The sequence below is a fragment of the Sabethes cyaneus genome, chromosome 3, assembly GCF_943734655.1.
Source record: "Sabethes cyaneus chromosome 3, idSabCyanKW18_F2, whole genome shotgun sequence".
Classification (NCBI taxonomy): domain Eukaryota; kingdom Metazoa; phylum Arthropoda; class Insecta; order Diptera; family Culicidae; genus Sabethes; species Sabethes cyaneus.
In genome coordinates this window covers 94,336,813-94,353,468 of record NC_071355.1, presented here as the reverse complement: position 1 = coordinate 94,353,468, position 16,656 = coordinate 94,336,813, and the positions used below count along the sequence as shown (strand labels likewise).

General features: G+C 43.1%; 2 protein-coding genes across 2 annotated transcripts; one reads left to right on the top strand and one right to left on the bottom strand.

The window, feature by feature from the left end:
- Window positions 1-947: 947 nt before the first annotated feature.
- Window positions 948-6,956, top strand: LOC128739885 (uncharacterized). Its single transcript, XM_053835387.1, has one exon. It carries the CDS (start codon window positions 948-950, stop codon window positions 6,954-6,956), a length of 6,009 nt encoding a protein of 2,002 aa, XP_053691362.1.
- Window positions 6,957-13,128: 6,172 nt separating this feature from the next.
- LOC128742825 (U3 small nucleolar RNA-associated protein 15 homolog) lies at window positions 13,129-14,886 on the bottom strand. The gene is made up of 2 exons (XM_053839301.1): window positions 14,731-14,886; window positions 13,129-14,666 (listed from the first exon to the last, which is right to left on the bottom strand). Exons 1-2 carry the CDS (start codon window positions 14,818-14,820, stop codon window positions 13,158-13,160), a joined length of 1,599 nt encoding a protein of 532 aa, XP_053695276.1. The 5' UTR covers window positions 14,821-14,886; the 3' UTR covers window positions 13,129-13,157.
- Between the last annotated feature and the right edge of the window lie 1,770 nt (window positions 14,887-16,656).

The window sequence follows — 16,656 nt, the reverse complement described above, 5'->3', positions numbered from 1 at the left end:
GGCAACCCAATAAAAAATCCTTCTACTTTTCCGTAAATCACGTAGGATAAATCACCCTATTTGGTCGTTTTGGGGTATTTCGTCGGCAGGAAAATTTTCTATTGGGCAATTTAACAATGTAGTTCCCGTATCCAAGACACGAACCAGCAACATGTTTGCCACCAAAATATCCATGAAACACCAGCGACACTGGCATTCTATATATATTGATTATACTTGTCTGACAGAAACATGACAGACGATATGTTTATACCTAATCTAGCTAAACCTAAATTGCAAGTCATCATATAGCTAACCTAAACCTTAATTGCAAGTCATCATATACCTTATTCAAGTCTTATCTATATTATCTAAAGCCTATCTAAAGTGATACATATCTATTGGAATTCTACAAGTTTATAGTTCTAAAAATCATACTAAACTTAAGAGTGCTAGTTTATAATTCTAAAAGGTAATCCTATAACATGAAATTACATCTAAAGTTATTAATGTGAATTCTAACGAATAGAAAGTGCATCTTTAGCGATTCGATCGTACTACAGCTAACTAACATAACGCTTGGAAAACCAAGGTAAATCAAGTTGGAATAAGTGTAGATGTGTAATACATTAATCTTAAACTTAACATAAATAGTACGGATAAAGAGTACGGATCGAATACGAAGTAGTACAGTAAACCGTATCGTAGGAGCATACCGGAGGAATCAGTACTAAACGCGAAACTAAACGTAAGTCTGCTTACCGAAATTACCAAATGACTAGACCCATTCTTTGCTACCGTTATAAGTTTATGATATTATGTACACCTTTTAGGAAAATAATAATCCCCCTACCAGTAAATCCCAAGTCGCGGTCGTTTTATTTGGGGATTATTGTTTCGGAATACGTTCCAGTTGTTGGCAATCTCCAACATATTATTATTTTCGTTTATACACGAGCAATCCGGTCATGTCAGCTCCGATACATTCTAAAAAGTCGGAAAAATCGAGTGAAGTGGTTGGTGAAAATTGTGCAGATTGTGGTGCGCGATCGGTGGTCACGGAAGATCCGGATATGTCCCATCCTGGGCGAGCCTGCCAGGTGTGTCGAGAAGAAGACACTGATGAAATGGTACAGTGTGACAGTTGCTCTAAATGGCATCATTTCCAATGTGTTGGAGTCACGCAAGAGATCGAGAATTTCCCGTGGAGTTGCGCTAAATGCGAAAAAGCGAACGGCATTCAGGAAAATAGCTCGTCGACATGTGTGCTATTGCAACGAAGTGATGGTCATCCGAAGCAGTCGTCCCAGGCCAATATGCCCACCATACGGGAGCGGCCATCGAAACATCAACCAAAAGCTCCATCGGTAGCATCCTCAAGATCGTCACAAGCTCTCGCGAGGCTGGAGCTCGAAAAGCTGGAAGCTTTAAGAGATGTCGAACGACGTGAAGCGGAGAAGCAACGTGCAATCGCGGTAGAAGAGGCGGCGAGGGAAAAGGCTTTCGTAGAGGAAAAGTTCAAGCTGCTGGCACTAGCGGTGAGCGAGGGTGGTTCTATGAAAAGCGCTCCAGTGGACAGAACAGCAAATTGGGTTGCCACTACGAGTGGAATGCAGAAAGGTGCAATAGGTTTGGCACCCAATATAAAAGTCCACCATTCTGGGAACCGGATGGATGAGCAGCCGAGGAAAACAGCGCTCGAACGGACCAGAAAACAGGATTTTCCGGAGCCGATTCAAACTTCGAAGTCAGCTTGTCCCAACACAGTTTCACGCCACTCGCGTCCGGATAATCAACTGTCGCATAACCCCGCAGATGCGAAAACTAATCGGTCTGATCTGAATCAACACCATTCGGTCACTCATCTCCCACGAAATTCACAGCAGGACCAATGCCCTTTACCTACGATCCAGGCTAGCCGCATGCAAGATCAAGAAGATTCAGACCTTTACCCGATCACCCGTAAGCAATTAGCCGCGCGGCAAGCTGTTTCGAAAGATCTCCCAGTATTCTCCGGTAGCCCGGAAGAATGGCCCCTATTTTTCTCCACTTTCAACAGTACGACAGCCATGTGTGGGTTCACCGACGAAGAAAATGTAGTGCGTCTACAACGCTGTCTTAGCGGCCGAGCATATGAGGCAGTGAAAAGCAGGTTGCTCCATCCATCTAATGTCGACGGAATTATGTCCACCCTCAGAATGCTGTTCGGACAACCGGAAGTGATAGTGAACTCGATGATAGCGAAGATTAATTCGCTTCCTTCGCTGAAAGAGGATAAGCTAGAAAGCCTTATAGACTTCGCCGTCAGCATCGAAAACTTTTGCGCCATTGTGGATGCTTGTGGTGTCAAAGAATATTTCTATAATGTAACGTTTCTCCATCAACTTGTTAACAAGCTTCCTCCGTCACTAAAACTAAGCTGGGCACAACATAAGCGATCGCTTCCTACGGTTAATCTACCATCCTTCAGCAGTTGGTTGTATTCTTTGGCGGAAGCTGCCAGCTCCGTAACCTTCCCTAGCGTCGCATTCGAATCCAAACCCGTACGTAGTGACTCTTATACAACCAAACGCGGGACGTCGTTTGTTAACGCTCATTCTGAGGAGTCAGCTTCAGAGTATCCATCCACTTCACAGTCTGACATGACAGTTGCCGAAGAAACTTGCTTAGTATGCAAAGGAAATTGCAAGTCGCTGACTAAATGCAAGCGTTTCTTAGAGTTTGCTCGTGACTCGCGCTGGGCAACAGTTCGAGATTTAGGCCTGTGTCGCAGATGTCTACGCCGACATAGTGGAGGATGTCAAGCCAAGGCTTGCGGGAAGAACGGGTGCGAATTAAAGCACCATGAGTTGCTGCACAATGATCAGAAAAACACTCCTTCGAACACATACAGAAATTATACAGATAATACGCTGCCGACTAACCGTGTTGAACGCAATCTGCCTGGACCAAACTCGTCTGAGCACGGTTGCAACATCCATCAAGTTTCCTCCAGTGAAGTTTTATTCCGCTACTTACCGATAGTGCTGTATGGCAAGCACACTTCCATCCCGACTTTTGCTTTCCTTGATAACGGATCGGAGCTCACACTTCTTGATAAAGCGTTGGCGAGTGAGCTGCAGCTTGAAGGAGAAAGTATGCCTCTGTGTCTACATTGGACGGGAGGAGCGAAGCGTAGAGAAGAAAATTCTAAAACCGTCAAACTAGAGCTGGCCGCGAAACATAACCCTTTCAAAAAATACACCCTCAACGGGGTACGCACAGTGGATGAATTGCTATTGCCACCCCAAACGTTAAACGTCGAGGAGCTCAAGGTCCTGTATCCGCATCTCAAAAATCTGCCCATTGAGTCCTACCACGATATCCGCCCTAGGATCCTTATCGGAATGAAGGATCAGCACCTTAGTTTGGTTCGGAAGAGTCGTGAGGGAGCCTGGCATCAGCCAATAGCTGTCAAAACCCGTCTTGGATGGACAGTGTGCGGGGGAGGGAAACCTGACGATGATACTAACCTTGTACACTCTGTTTTCCATGTATGCGCTCGTGAACCGTCAACGGATGAAGATTTACATTCGATCGTGAAACAATACTTCGCCATAGAAAGCTTGGGCATTGCACAACCGAGGAAGAACCTGCTCTCTTCCGAAGAAGAACGAGCCCAGTCTCTTCTCGCAACCCGCACGGTATTCAAAAGAAACCGATACGAAACCGGACTATTGTGGCGCTATGATAACGTCCGCCTACCAGATAGTCGTCCAATGGCTGTCCGGCGACTGGAATATCTTAGAAAGCGAATGGACAAAGATCCGGAGCTAGCTAAAGCCGTCAACCAAAAGATGATTGATTTGATCGCGAAGGGCTATGTCAGAAAACTTACCGACGAGGAACTCAAGCAATCGTTTTCCAGGGTATGGTACCTGCCGATGTTCCCAGTAACAAATGTCAACAAGCCTGGGAAGATTCGGATGGTATGGGACGCTGCTGCCGCCTCCCACGGAATAACACTAAATTCAGTCCTCTTGAAAGGCCCAGACCAGCTTTGCGACCTGTTTACAATATTAATTCAGTTCCGTGTAGGTCGGATTGGCTTGACTGGTGACGTGCGGGAGATGTTTCTGCAGGTGCTGATGCGAGCCGAGGACCAGCAATGTCAACGTTTCCTTTGGTATGACGAAGATGGAACCATAGCTGCCTACGTTCTGCAGGTCATGTCTTTTGGAGCATGCTGTTCGCCTAGTAGCGCCCAGTTCGTGAAGAACTTGAACGCCGAACGATTCAGGAAAGAATATCCTGACGCTGTGGAGGTAATACATAAGCGTCATTACGTCGATGATATGCTGGTGAGTGTGTCGACGGAACAGGAGGCGATCCAACTTGCGCAACAGGTAAAGCGAATACATGCTGCGGGTGGATTCGAGATTCGAAACTGGGTCAGCAATTCAACACATGTAGTAAGAGCGCTACAAGCGGAGCATACGGCAGAGAAGAGTCTCGATCTGTCGCCTGAATTAGCCACCGAAAAAGTGTTGGGAATGTGGTGGTGTACAAAAGAAGATACGTTCACCTACAAAGTTGGATGGTATCGCTACGGTCGAGCATTATTGGAAGGGCAACACAATCCAACCAAGAGGGAAATGCTACGGATTTTAATGTCCGTGTTCGATCCACTTGGATTAATCGCTCATTTCCTTATGTACCTTAAGGTACTGCTTCAAGACGTTTGGCGCGCCGGAATTGATTGGGACGAACGAATAGACGGCGTTCTGTTTGAAAAGTGGCAAACATGGCTTAAAGTTCTACCACAAATTGAACGAATCAGTATACCACGGTGCTATGGCGGACAAACTACAGCTGAGACTAACATTGCGCAGCTGCATACATTTGTAGATGCAGGCGAAAATGGAATTGCTGCTGCATGCTATCTACGCTTCACTCAGGGAGAAATCGCACGATGTAGTTTAGTAGCCGCAAAGACGAAAGTTGCCCCATTGAAATTTGTTTCAACTCCAAGATTGGAACTCCAGGCAGCGCTAGTGGGAGCTAGGCTGTCTCGATCAGTATCTGAAGCCCTCACGTTCCGTATTTTTCGTCATGTGTACTGGTCTGATTCACAAGATGTGCTGTATTGGATCAATTCCGATCACCGGCGATACTCACCGTACGTTGCCTGTCGGGTTAGTGAGATCCTTGATACGACGGAGATGGATGAATGGAGATATGTTCCTAGCGATCTAAACGTAGCGGATGACGGCACGAAGTGGAAGCGACTTCCGGATTTGAGCCCTCAAGCACGATGGTTCAATGGACCCGACTTCCTTAGACGCTCGGAAGATCATTGGCCACGCTCGACGATAAAACGAAATGCTACCGATCTGGAACTTCGACCGAGTGTGTTAACTCATTTTGCTACACCAGCTCGAGTAATCTGCGTAGGTAACTTTTCAAATTGGACCCGATTACTAAGAGTTGTCGCCATGGTCTATCGTTTCTTCACTAACTGCAAGTCAAAACTCCAGAAAAAACCCCTCGCCCTCGGACATCTTTCCAGTACCGAATTGTCGCACGCCGAGTCCTACATTATCCGCCAAGCGCAGCACGAAGGGTATCCACATGAAGTAGCGCTTTTACAAAGGACACAGCTGAGTACAGACCGACCGGTAACGCCGCTTCCCAAAACGAGCCCACTCTACCAAAAATCGCCATGGTTGGACAACCGCGGAATAATGAGGATGCGAGGACGTATATCCGCATGCCACTTTGCAACCGAAGATGCCAAACAGCCTATAATACTTCCTCGTGACCACCACGCTACCTCGTTAATCATAGCACACTACCACGATAAATACCACCACCAGAACCATGAGACCGTGATCAATGAGATCCGGCAGAAATATAGTATACCGAAACTTCGCATAGCCTTCGCAAAGGTACGGAGCAACTGCCAACGTTGCAAGAACAACCGCGCAATGCCAACTGTACCCATTATGGCTGAACTACCGGCAGCACGCCTAGATGCCTTCTGTTGCCCATTCTCTCATGTTGGAGTCGATTTTTTTGGGCCATACGAAGTTGTCCTCGGTCGCCGAACTGAAAAACGATGGGGCATGCTTGCTACCTGCCTCACCATCCGGGCGATACACATTGAGATCGTCCACTCTCTTAACACCGATTCCTGCGTTATGGCCCTTCGAAACTTCATTTGCCGAAGAGGCAAGCCACTGGTGTTCTATAGCGATCGAGGCACGAATTTTATCGGGGCGAATAAAGAGCTCCAAACAGCGGAACAGTCGTTTCGCCAAGAAGAGCTAATGAAGGAATTTGAAGACTCAGAAACCAGCTGGCAGTTCCTGCCACCGGCTTCCCCCCACATGGGTGGTAGCTGGGAACGATTGATCGGAAGTGTTAAGAAAAATTTGATGGCAATCTTACTAACGCGGAAGCCGACCGACGAAGTCCTGCGGAATCTGTTTGCCGAGGTTGAAAACACTATCAACGCCCGACCTTTGACTCATGTCCCTACTGATGATGACTCCGCACCCGCTCTGACACCCAACGATTTCCTACTGGGGTCATCTAACGGAGTAAAACCATTGTGCACGATCGACGGCAGTGGCGTAGCCTTGCGTCAGGGCTGGCGACTGTCGCAAGCTCAAGCCAACTGCTTCTGGAAACGTTGGGTGAGCGACTACCTACCGGAAATAACACGCCGAACCAAGTGGTTCGTCGACACGAAGCCCATCGAGAGTGGAGATATAGTGGTTATCGTCGACCCGAAACTACCCCGAAACTGTTGGCCTAAAGGAAGAATCCTCTGCACTCATCCTGGAAGAGACGGTCAACCCAGATCAGCGACGGTGAGAACAGCTTCCGGCATCTACGAGCGTCCGGTAGCAAAATTGGCCGTGCTAGACGTGAGGCGCGAAGCGAAGTGTGGGGGAGTGTTGGCAAGTTCATGCCAGCGCGCCTTACCCTATTAACCTAGCAAGCTAATTGCCGGCAGTTAGCAGCACGAAGGAACCATCACACTTACGTTTCCAGCCCTGCCGTCGGTGAGTGGATAGTGAAGAGAGCTGTCTGACAGAAACATGACAGACGATATGTTTATACCTAATCTAGCTAAACCTAAATTGCAAGTCATCATATAGCTAACCTAAACCTTAATTGCAAGTCATCATATACCTTATTCAAGTCTTATCTATATTATCTAAAGCCTATCTAAAGTGATACATATCTATTGGAATTCTACAAGTTTATAGTTCTAAAAATCATACTAAACTTAAGAGTGCTAGTTTATAATTCTAAAAGGTAATCCTATAACATGAAATTACATCTAAAGTTATTAATGTGAATTCTAACGAATAGAAAGTGCATCTTTAGCGATTCGATCGTACTACAGCTAACTAACATAACGCTTGGAAAACCAAGGTAAATCAAGTTGGAATAAGTGTAGATGTGTAATACATTAATCTTAAACTTAACATAAATAGTACGGATAAAGAGTACGGATCGAATACGAAGTAGTACAGTAAACCGTATCGTAGGAGCATACCGGAGGAATCAGTACTAAACGCGAAACTAAACGTAAGTCTGCTTACCGAAATTACCAAATGACTAGACCCATTCTTTGCTACCGTTATAAGTTTATGATATTATGTACACCTTTTAGGAAAATAATAATCCCCCTACCAGTAAATCCCAAGTCGCGGTCGTTTTATTTGGGGATTATTGTTTCGGAATACGTTCCAGTTGGCAATCTCCAACAACGTTGCGGATATTTGACAGAAAACCCATGGAAAAACTGTCAAATTGCCGCAACGTTGTAAAATCCGTATGAATTGTGTCTGGGCCTTAAGGCAAGGGTATGTTATCACAGAGAACAGACTACCAGGTAATCGACAAAAAGTGTGTAAGAGGTTTTTATGTAATCTACGGGTAATCCTTCAATAGAGCACCGCTCGAGCAGTAAGTAGCAAACTAAATCTTGATGTCGCTGCCATCGCTGCTATGTATAACAAGGTTTTGCACGGGCGAGCATACGGCCTTAACGGCAAGCCAGAAAAGCACAAAAATTGCCATTCCGAGTAGTTTGGAGGGCGACACTGCTGGATAGTATGCGTTTAAAACGTTTAACCACAGAGAACAGATTAACAGGCTCGAAGGAAGTAATCGATTTTTTGTGTGTAAAATCTGTCGGTACCCAGTAAACCATTTGGTTTGTATATCTCGATTGCAACTGAGATATACGAAATCATATCTGAACGAAAAAGTTATATTTCACGCCATATAAGAACATATATGTACCAAAGTGGAGGCGATATACGTGCGAAAACTTTGACAATTACTTGTAATTCTATTTTGCGTAGTTTTTATAACACGCAACTAAATACTCCTGAATATATGATTAAGATATAATCAAATATTGCAATCGTCTATACTGCTTTATAATTCACAGTCATAAATTGTATATGAAGACACGCACGACTGCAAAACAACTTATGGTTCACTTCGATTTGACATACTCTAATCATTATACAATTCCAATGTCAAATTGACATGAAAACGATTTAATGTGAACTTTCTATTACGATTTTGTGTTATCTGGGTAGCGCCCTCCAGAAATAGTTTGCCAAACGCATCAAAAAATATGCATGTACCTTTATCAATATTTCTTTGTGCTGGAGTTACATAGCAGCGACGGCAGCGACATCAAGATTTAGTTTGCCACTTACTGCTCGAGGGGTGCTCTATTGAAGGATTACTTGTAGATTACATAAAACCCCTTAACACACTTTTTGTCGATTACCTGGTAGTCTGTTCTCTGTGCCTGAGATTCATCAAAAGGGGAATCTCATTGTCAAACTTTGACAACCAGTTTAAAATTTCAAATATGGCTGCCAAGTATAATGTGATTGGAAAATTCGCTTGCTTCAAATTTCTGAAAAAATTGGTGCAAAAGGGCGCAGTTGTGAGATTCTATTCATTCGGACGAAAAGAAAAAGAACGTTTAAAACCATTTCACTGGCATAAAAACACAGCGGAGAACGCACTGATGATAGCACCAACCAGCGCACAGATAAAGAACAGATGACAATGAACTTTGACAATGAAATTCCCGATTCACAGACTTGATACAGATTGTTAGCATCATGTTTACCACAATGAGCCCTATAGAAAAACAGCGACACTGGCATTCTATATATATATATATTGATTCTACTGCCTAAACCGAAGGTAAAGCACTTCGATCGGGTTCACGCAAGCCCCTGGCAGACAACCATGTTCTCGCCGTCAACATCTCGTGTGTGCGAAAATGAGATAGCAATTCAGCACTGCGTTTCACTCAACTGCCAGCAGTCTGATTTGGGCCCGCTGTCAAATTTTGAGCCCCAGACATGCTGTCACTGACGTTTACTGCAGCTCGATATAGAGATGTCGATGGGGTGGGTTCACGCGTTGTCGGGGAGCGTGCCAGTATGCAGCAACGCCAGTGCGTTCTACCCAGGTAACCAATAAGCATTAAAATAAGCAGTAAATCAGCCGTTTATTAGCATCCCTGGAGTTTTATACTGCAGGTTGTTGTTTATCAGCTTTTTGACTGCATAACTGTTGTAAATTGGCATCCACAATTCTATTTAAATTCTTCTTGTTGGTAACTAGCTGCAAATAAGCATTGTCAGCACTATAAGAGGGCTAGCAGTAAAGTAGCCGCATATTTTGCCAAAATAGCATTTAAGTAGCATTTAAGACAACTTAAATGCTTATTGGCTTGCTTTTAAATTGCATTGGAAATGCTTATTGGTTACCTGGGTAGTATCGAAAGCACCCATTGCTGTGCGTTTGTGGACGGGTGGCAACCGTGTCGCACTGGACGGTGTTTATAACAGGTCTGATGGAGATGCGATCGCGTGCAACTGCCAGATAGTCATCCTATGGCCATCCGTCGGTTAGAATGCCTCGAAAAGAGGACGAATCGAGATCCAGCCCTGAAGAAGGAAGTACATCGACAGATACAAGAGTATTTAGATGAAGGGTACACCCATCGAGCAACTGAAACTGAGCTAATCAGTGCTGATCCAAAGCGAATTTGGTGCCTTCCGTTGGGCGTCGTTCAAAATCCCAAAAAGCCAGGGAAGGTCAGGATGGTTTGGGACGCAGCCGCGAAAGTTAGCGGAATATCCCTTAAGGATCTTCTTCTTCCGGAACCAGATATGCTACTACCACTGCCCTCCGTCTAGTTCCGTTTTCGCCAGTTTCCTGTGGCTGTTTGTGGAGACATAAAACAAATGTTTCACCAGATACTGGTTAAAGAAACCGATAGGCATTCGCAACGTTTTCTATGGCGCGATAAACCAAAAGAGCCACCAAGCGTATACATAATGAATGTCGTCACATTTGGGGCAACATCGTCTCCATCCTCAGCGCAGTTTATAAAAAATCAGAATGTTATGAAATTGGCGGACAGATTTGCTAGAGCAGCACAAACGATCTTGAAATGTCATTATGTTGACGATTATCTGGAAAGCTTTGAAAATTTTCGGGAAGCACAGAAGGTTGCAGCAGATGTACGTTTCGTACACAGTAAAGGAGGATTTGAAATCCGAAATTGGTCTTCCAACAGCAAAGCTGTTCTGGATTACCTCGGAGAGAAAGCGAATGCGACCGAGAAGAATCTTTCACCATCAGCGAATAATTTCGAACGAGTTTTAGGAATGCATTGGCTTTCTGAGTACGATATGCTTAGTTTTCCTACCTCATTCTCCGAAGATATCGTGTCTTTAATCCACGGGAATAAAAGTCCTACAAAACGGTAGATACTGAAGTGCATCGTGAGCCTTTTTGATCCGCTCGGTTCTTGATACCGTCTTGATACACGGTAAAATCGTAATGCAGGAAGTGTGGCGCTCCGGTATTACATGGGCGAGCTGGTAAGCGATAAGATTTTCTCGCAGTGAAAAAGGTGAACCGAAATGTTCGCTGATATCGAGGAGATCGAAATTCCGAGGTGTTATTTCCGCGCTGCTAATGCGGGACTTTACAGAAATCTCCAAGCCCATGTATTTGTCGATGCTAGCGAGGAAGCATATGCCGCTGCAGTTTACTTTCGAATTGTTAAACCAGACGGTTCTGTGCAATGTACCTTAGTTTCGGCCAAAACAAAAGTTGCGCCTTTGAAATATGTATCCATACCGCGGTTGGAGCTGATGGTTGCTGCAATTGGTGCCCGTCAACTTACGTTTGTGGAAAAATATCATTCTGTAACTATTACGCGACGGTTCCTGTGGTCCGATTCACACATTGTTCTATGTTGGATTCGTTCCGAACACCGCAAATATCGACAATTTGTTGTCGGATTGGCGAGATTCTGTCGCTGACCAAAGAATGTGAATGGAGGCGGGTTCCCAGTAAATCTAACATCGCCGACGAAGCCACAATGGGGAAAGGGCCCTTGTTTTGAATTTTGAAGCAGATTATCGGTGGTATGTTGGACCTAGTTTCTTGTATCAGGTGGAAGATCAGTGGCCAATAAATAAGCACACTCCCGTGGCAACCAGTGAAGAACTTCGTCCGTGTTTCATTCACACAGAAACTGCTACACCTGAACCTGGTGAATGTGATAAGGTTCTTCAAATGGGAACGTCTTCATAGAGCGACAGCTCACGTTATTAAAATCGGGCAACTCTGGAAAGCAAAATCTGTCGGTTGCAGGATAAGCTGCGAACGACTCGAACAGCAGGATTTGATGGAAGCCGAAATATTATTGTGGAAGCAAGCTCAACTGGAAGCGTATCTGGATGAGACCGTCGTTTGGTATGTGGGTGTTTTTGGAGGCATGATTTTTTTCTATGATGAATTGAGACCCCTTACCTTTTTAGGAGGGGGGCTCCCATACAAATGGAATACAAATTTCCTCATAACTCGAAAACTAATCAAGCAAATGGAACCAAATTTAGCATATGGGTGTTTTTGTAGACAATTTTTTTCTATGGTTAATTGAGACCCCTCCCCTCTTTATGAGGGCAATGATTACCCCTCTCCCTTTAAAGGGGGGGGGGCTCCTATACGAATGAAATACCAAATTTCCTCATAACTCGAGAATTAAGTAATCAAATGGAACCATATTTGGCGTGTGGGTGTTTTTGGAGGCATGATTTTTTTCTATGATGAATTAGGACCCCGCTCCCTTTTTAGGAGGGGGGGGGGGCTACCATACAAATGAAATACAAATTTCCTCACAACTCGAGAAGTAATCAAGCAAATGGAACCAAATTTGGCATGTGGGGGGTTTTGGAGGCAGGAATTTTTTTAATGATGGTTTGAGACCCCTCACCCCTGTGGTAGGGGGATAAGGACTCTCATACAAATAAAACAGAAATTTTTGCGTAACTCAAAAACTAATCGAACTCGAGAAATGACTCTTTCATAAAACATTAATCAATAACAAGATCGCCAAAAACTATCAATAGTAACATTAGATAATTCAGTGCGAAACGGTCACAGGCCGCGAGTTTTGCCGGCGACCTGCCGTCGGAAGCGCCGGCCACTGCGGGGGCAGCCCCCCGTAGAGATCACCTCTATCTAGGTTTATTTATTTTCCTAGATCTACTGACCTCTATTACTTTCCTTCAGTTGGGTCAACCCTGCGACATGGTACTTTCTACGAAAAGATTTTCCGTGCAATGGTACATCCCGCGTAAGGTTTTTCGCGAAATGGTATTCTGCGAAACTCTATATTCCGCGTTATGGTCAACCGAGAATTGGTGTTCCGCAAAATGGTATTTGGCCGAATGGTTTGTAATGATGGCGAATATTTAAATGCTGTCCGCTTTATTTTATCAGGCTAAGCAATGGGGGGAGTTGTTTTCTATTTCAATGTGAGGAAAATTTGTATATTAAAACACCCATGAACTCCTCAAAAACTTGCAAAATTCGAGATAGTGATAAAGGTCATCCGAGATTCAGGATTTCTGTACAACACAGTAATTGTAATTTGTGGCAATACGAAGTTTGTCGGGTCAGCTAGTTAGCAATAAAAGATAGTTGATAACCTTTCGAAAAAATGTTATTATTCTAATCGAACAAACAAAGTATAGCTGTCTGGACTACATGTTGACTTATACAACGAAAAAAAGTCTTCGTTTGTTTCCTTAGTACATATTGTCGTATTTATTTAGTTAGCATTAATCAATATTAATAACAGCTTGTTTTTGAGCATCCATGGAAGCTTCAAATTCTTTCATTAATATGCTCTCTCTGTCTCCGTCGTGTTCTGCTGAAGGTTGATTAACATCGGCTGCCGATGATATCATCTCAAGTAGACCCTGCACTTCTAGAAAACCTTGCACAATTTGTTCTTCTTTTTTTAACCTTCGAGAAAGATTTGTAAACATTTTTGCGACTTCTGAACCTGCAAACTGTTCGAAATCATCTTGGTACACATCCAACAAAATGTTCGTTGCGTCTATCAGTGCAGGTGTGAATCGGTAATCGCCGATAAAACGCATGACAAAATTTATAAACTTGACTAGGAAAGAGTGTGTTCGGCCTTTTAGTGCTCTATGTAGACCCTTGCGCCGAATAAGTTCTTTTATTAAGGCAACCGTCTTTTCCGGTGTTTTGTTCATTACACTAGGTATCACTACACTATCTAGTGCCTTGCTATATTCATACTTTCTTAACATACGATCAAACTGTTCAATTTTACTGTGTCGAAATTCGACGATTTTGTCATCGGCACTTTCAAAAATGTTGTCATATCTAGCCTGAACTTTCAATCGACGGGATGTATTTTTCTCGGATTCATGCGTGTCCTTATCAACGTTTTCGCGTCGGTGGATAGCTATCAAACCGTCAACCATTCCAGTTACAAGTGTATCGTCATTTTTTGAAACACCTAAGCTCAATACAGCGTTTGGATTATCAATGGTATGTACAACTTGGTAGGTAGCGATATCATAGATTTTGACATGCCGATCCAAGCTCCCGGACAACAGCCGCTTTCCATCAGTGGCCAGTTGCAAACATGTTACGGTTTTGTGGTGCTGAGAGAGCTGTGCAATCTTTCTTCCACCGGCCAATGCATCGTATACATTTACAGAAGTGCCACCAGCGCTGAGAATTATTCCGCCACTAGGTAAGAAAATCAATGATTCCACTGGGCTACCGTGATCTAAGGTCATAACTTTTGTTTGAATTCGTGTATCATACATATTGATTTTATGATCATATCCTCCCGAAACAATAATATTAGCGTTTACAGGACTTGTACAGCCAGCCCTAATATAATCCGTATGCTCTGAAAAGGTTTGCAAATGTTTTTCGGTAGCGATGTCCCAATATCGCACGGTTTTATCATCCGAAAAGCTACTGATACAGTGTCCGTCGGCATTGAAGAACGTTCGATGAACTGGAGCTTTGTGACCCGCAAAATACCGCAATATGGATTTAGACGAAACATCAAACAATCGAACTTTACCCAGGTCATCGCCCGCTACTAACAAATTACCGTCTTTACGAAATGATCCTCCGTGAGCTCCTTCTTGAAACTTGGTAATATTTTTAACCACCAATTTCGTCACGGGGTTGTAAATCTGGACGCGAACTGAAGCAGTCACCGCAAATAAATAAGGTTCAACCGGGCTGAAGTCGATGTAATCGATAGCACCAAATTCCTTCACTAATGTGGGGATCTGTTAAAAATATTACAATTTTAAATTTTTTAATAACGGCGTAACACTGATTAGTTCAATTTACCCCAAGTTGCTTCCAGTAGATAGTATCTGGTGAATGTACGGTTGAAGATTTTGCGTAAATTTGAGGATTTGTTTTTTTAAACTCTCCCATTTTAATGCGTAACACCTCTAGATACTTAAATTACGTTTATATTTACGATTTTTGCCATTAATAAAACAGAATAAACGGATATAATCAGCACAACTTAAAATTAGCTAAAAAATACTACTTTTACACGTGTTGTTTATTGTATTGGGCAAAACCTGAGACAGCAAAACCGGGCAATCGTAAAACTGTCGATGCGGTCGATGCTGATTCGCTATCGTTTATTGATATAAAAAAATATCGATAATTTTAGTTTGAATCTTGATGACGTCAAGGGGTTTCCAACAGCTATGATTACAACCAAGGGGTTTCTAGTAAGGCGTATCGGTGCGTAGTAATCAGAGATTACTTTTGCAATCAATTACAATAAATCAATAATCAATGATAATCTTAAGTATTGCCCGTTTCTATTGTAACAAAACGCGCTGCACACTTTTTTGATAGCTTGAAATCGTCGCAGAGAGAATCTGCTTGGCTGTATGTAAGTTATAAGTATGTATTATGTTGGTCTAACACGTAAGCTATTTACCTGACAAAATAAACGATATTTGCCCCCGCGACGATTTTGGCGACGGTTTCGCCCGCGATGGTTATAATTCATCGAGTACGAAAGGGTGGGAAATTGATAGTAATCATTGGTAATCATAACCATAACATAACACACATCTATTACAATCATGATGAATTTTTAGTAATCACAAGAGATTGATTACTGCACTCAAAATATTCTGCACATAACTAATGGTAAATTTCCATATGAAATTCCAGATGGTTATCATGTGCCGCATATAAGCACAATCCGCCTAGAAATACACATAAAAATTATACGGATATGAATAGCATGTGCAATTATACACATATATATGCATATGCATATATGCATAAAAAATATATGCATATGAATAGTATGTGCAAAAGTTTCGCGTACCCATAAATTATAACTGTTTAACATATAAAGTTCATTGACTGGGCACATTGCAAAAATCTATGTGTGGGACACATAGAAACTATACGAAAAGTTTTCTCAGTGTGGTAATCAGTGAACAGAGAACAGATTAACAGGCTCGAAGGAAGTAATCGATTTATTGTGTGTAAAATCTGTCGGTAGCGCCCTCCAGAAATAGTTTGCCAAACGCATCAAAAAATATCCATGTACCTTTATCAATATTTCTTTGTGCTGGAGTTACATAGCAGCGATGGCAGCGACATCAAGATTTAGTTTGCCACTTACTGCTCGAAGGGTGCTCTATTGAATGATTACCCGTAGATTACATAAAAACCTTTTACACACTTTTTGTCAATTACCTGGTAGTCTGTTCTCTGTGGTTGGCACACAGAGAACAGATTAACAGGCTCGAAGAAAGTGATCGATTTTTTGTGTGTAATCTGCCGATGGCGCCCTCCAGAAATAGTTTGCCAAACGTATAAAAAAATGTGCATGCACCTTTACTAGTATTACTTTGTGCTGGAGTAACATAGTAGCGATGGCAGTGACATCAAATTTTAGTTTGCCACTCACAGCTCGAGGGGTGCTCTATCGTAGGATTACTTGTTGATTACAAAGTGCCTTAATTTCGGAATACATCCTTGGATTAGCGGATTTCCAGGAACCAGATAAGCCACTTCTAGTTCTGTTATAATCCAACTAGAACACATCTCCTTGCACATAACGGTTCATAAAAGCTTATAAAAGATTATATACCTCGTACTGGAAACACAGAGAACAGGTTACCAGGTAATTGACAAAAAGTGCGTAAAAGGTTTTCATGTAATCTACCAGTAATCCTTTAATAGAGCACCCCTAGAGCAGTAAGTGGCAAACTAAATCTTGATGTCGCTGTC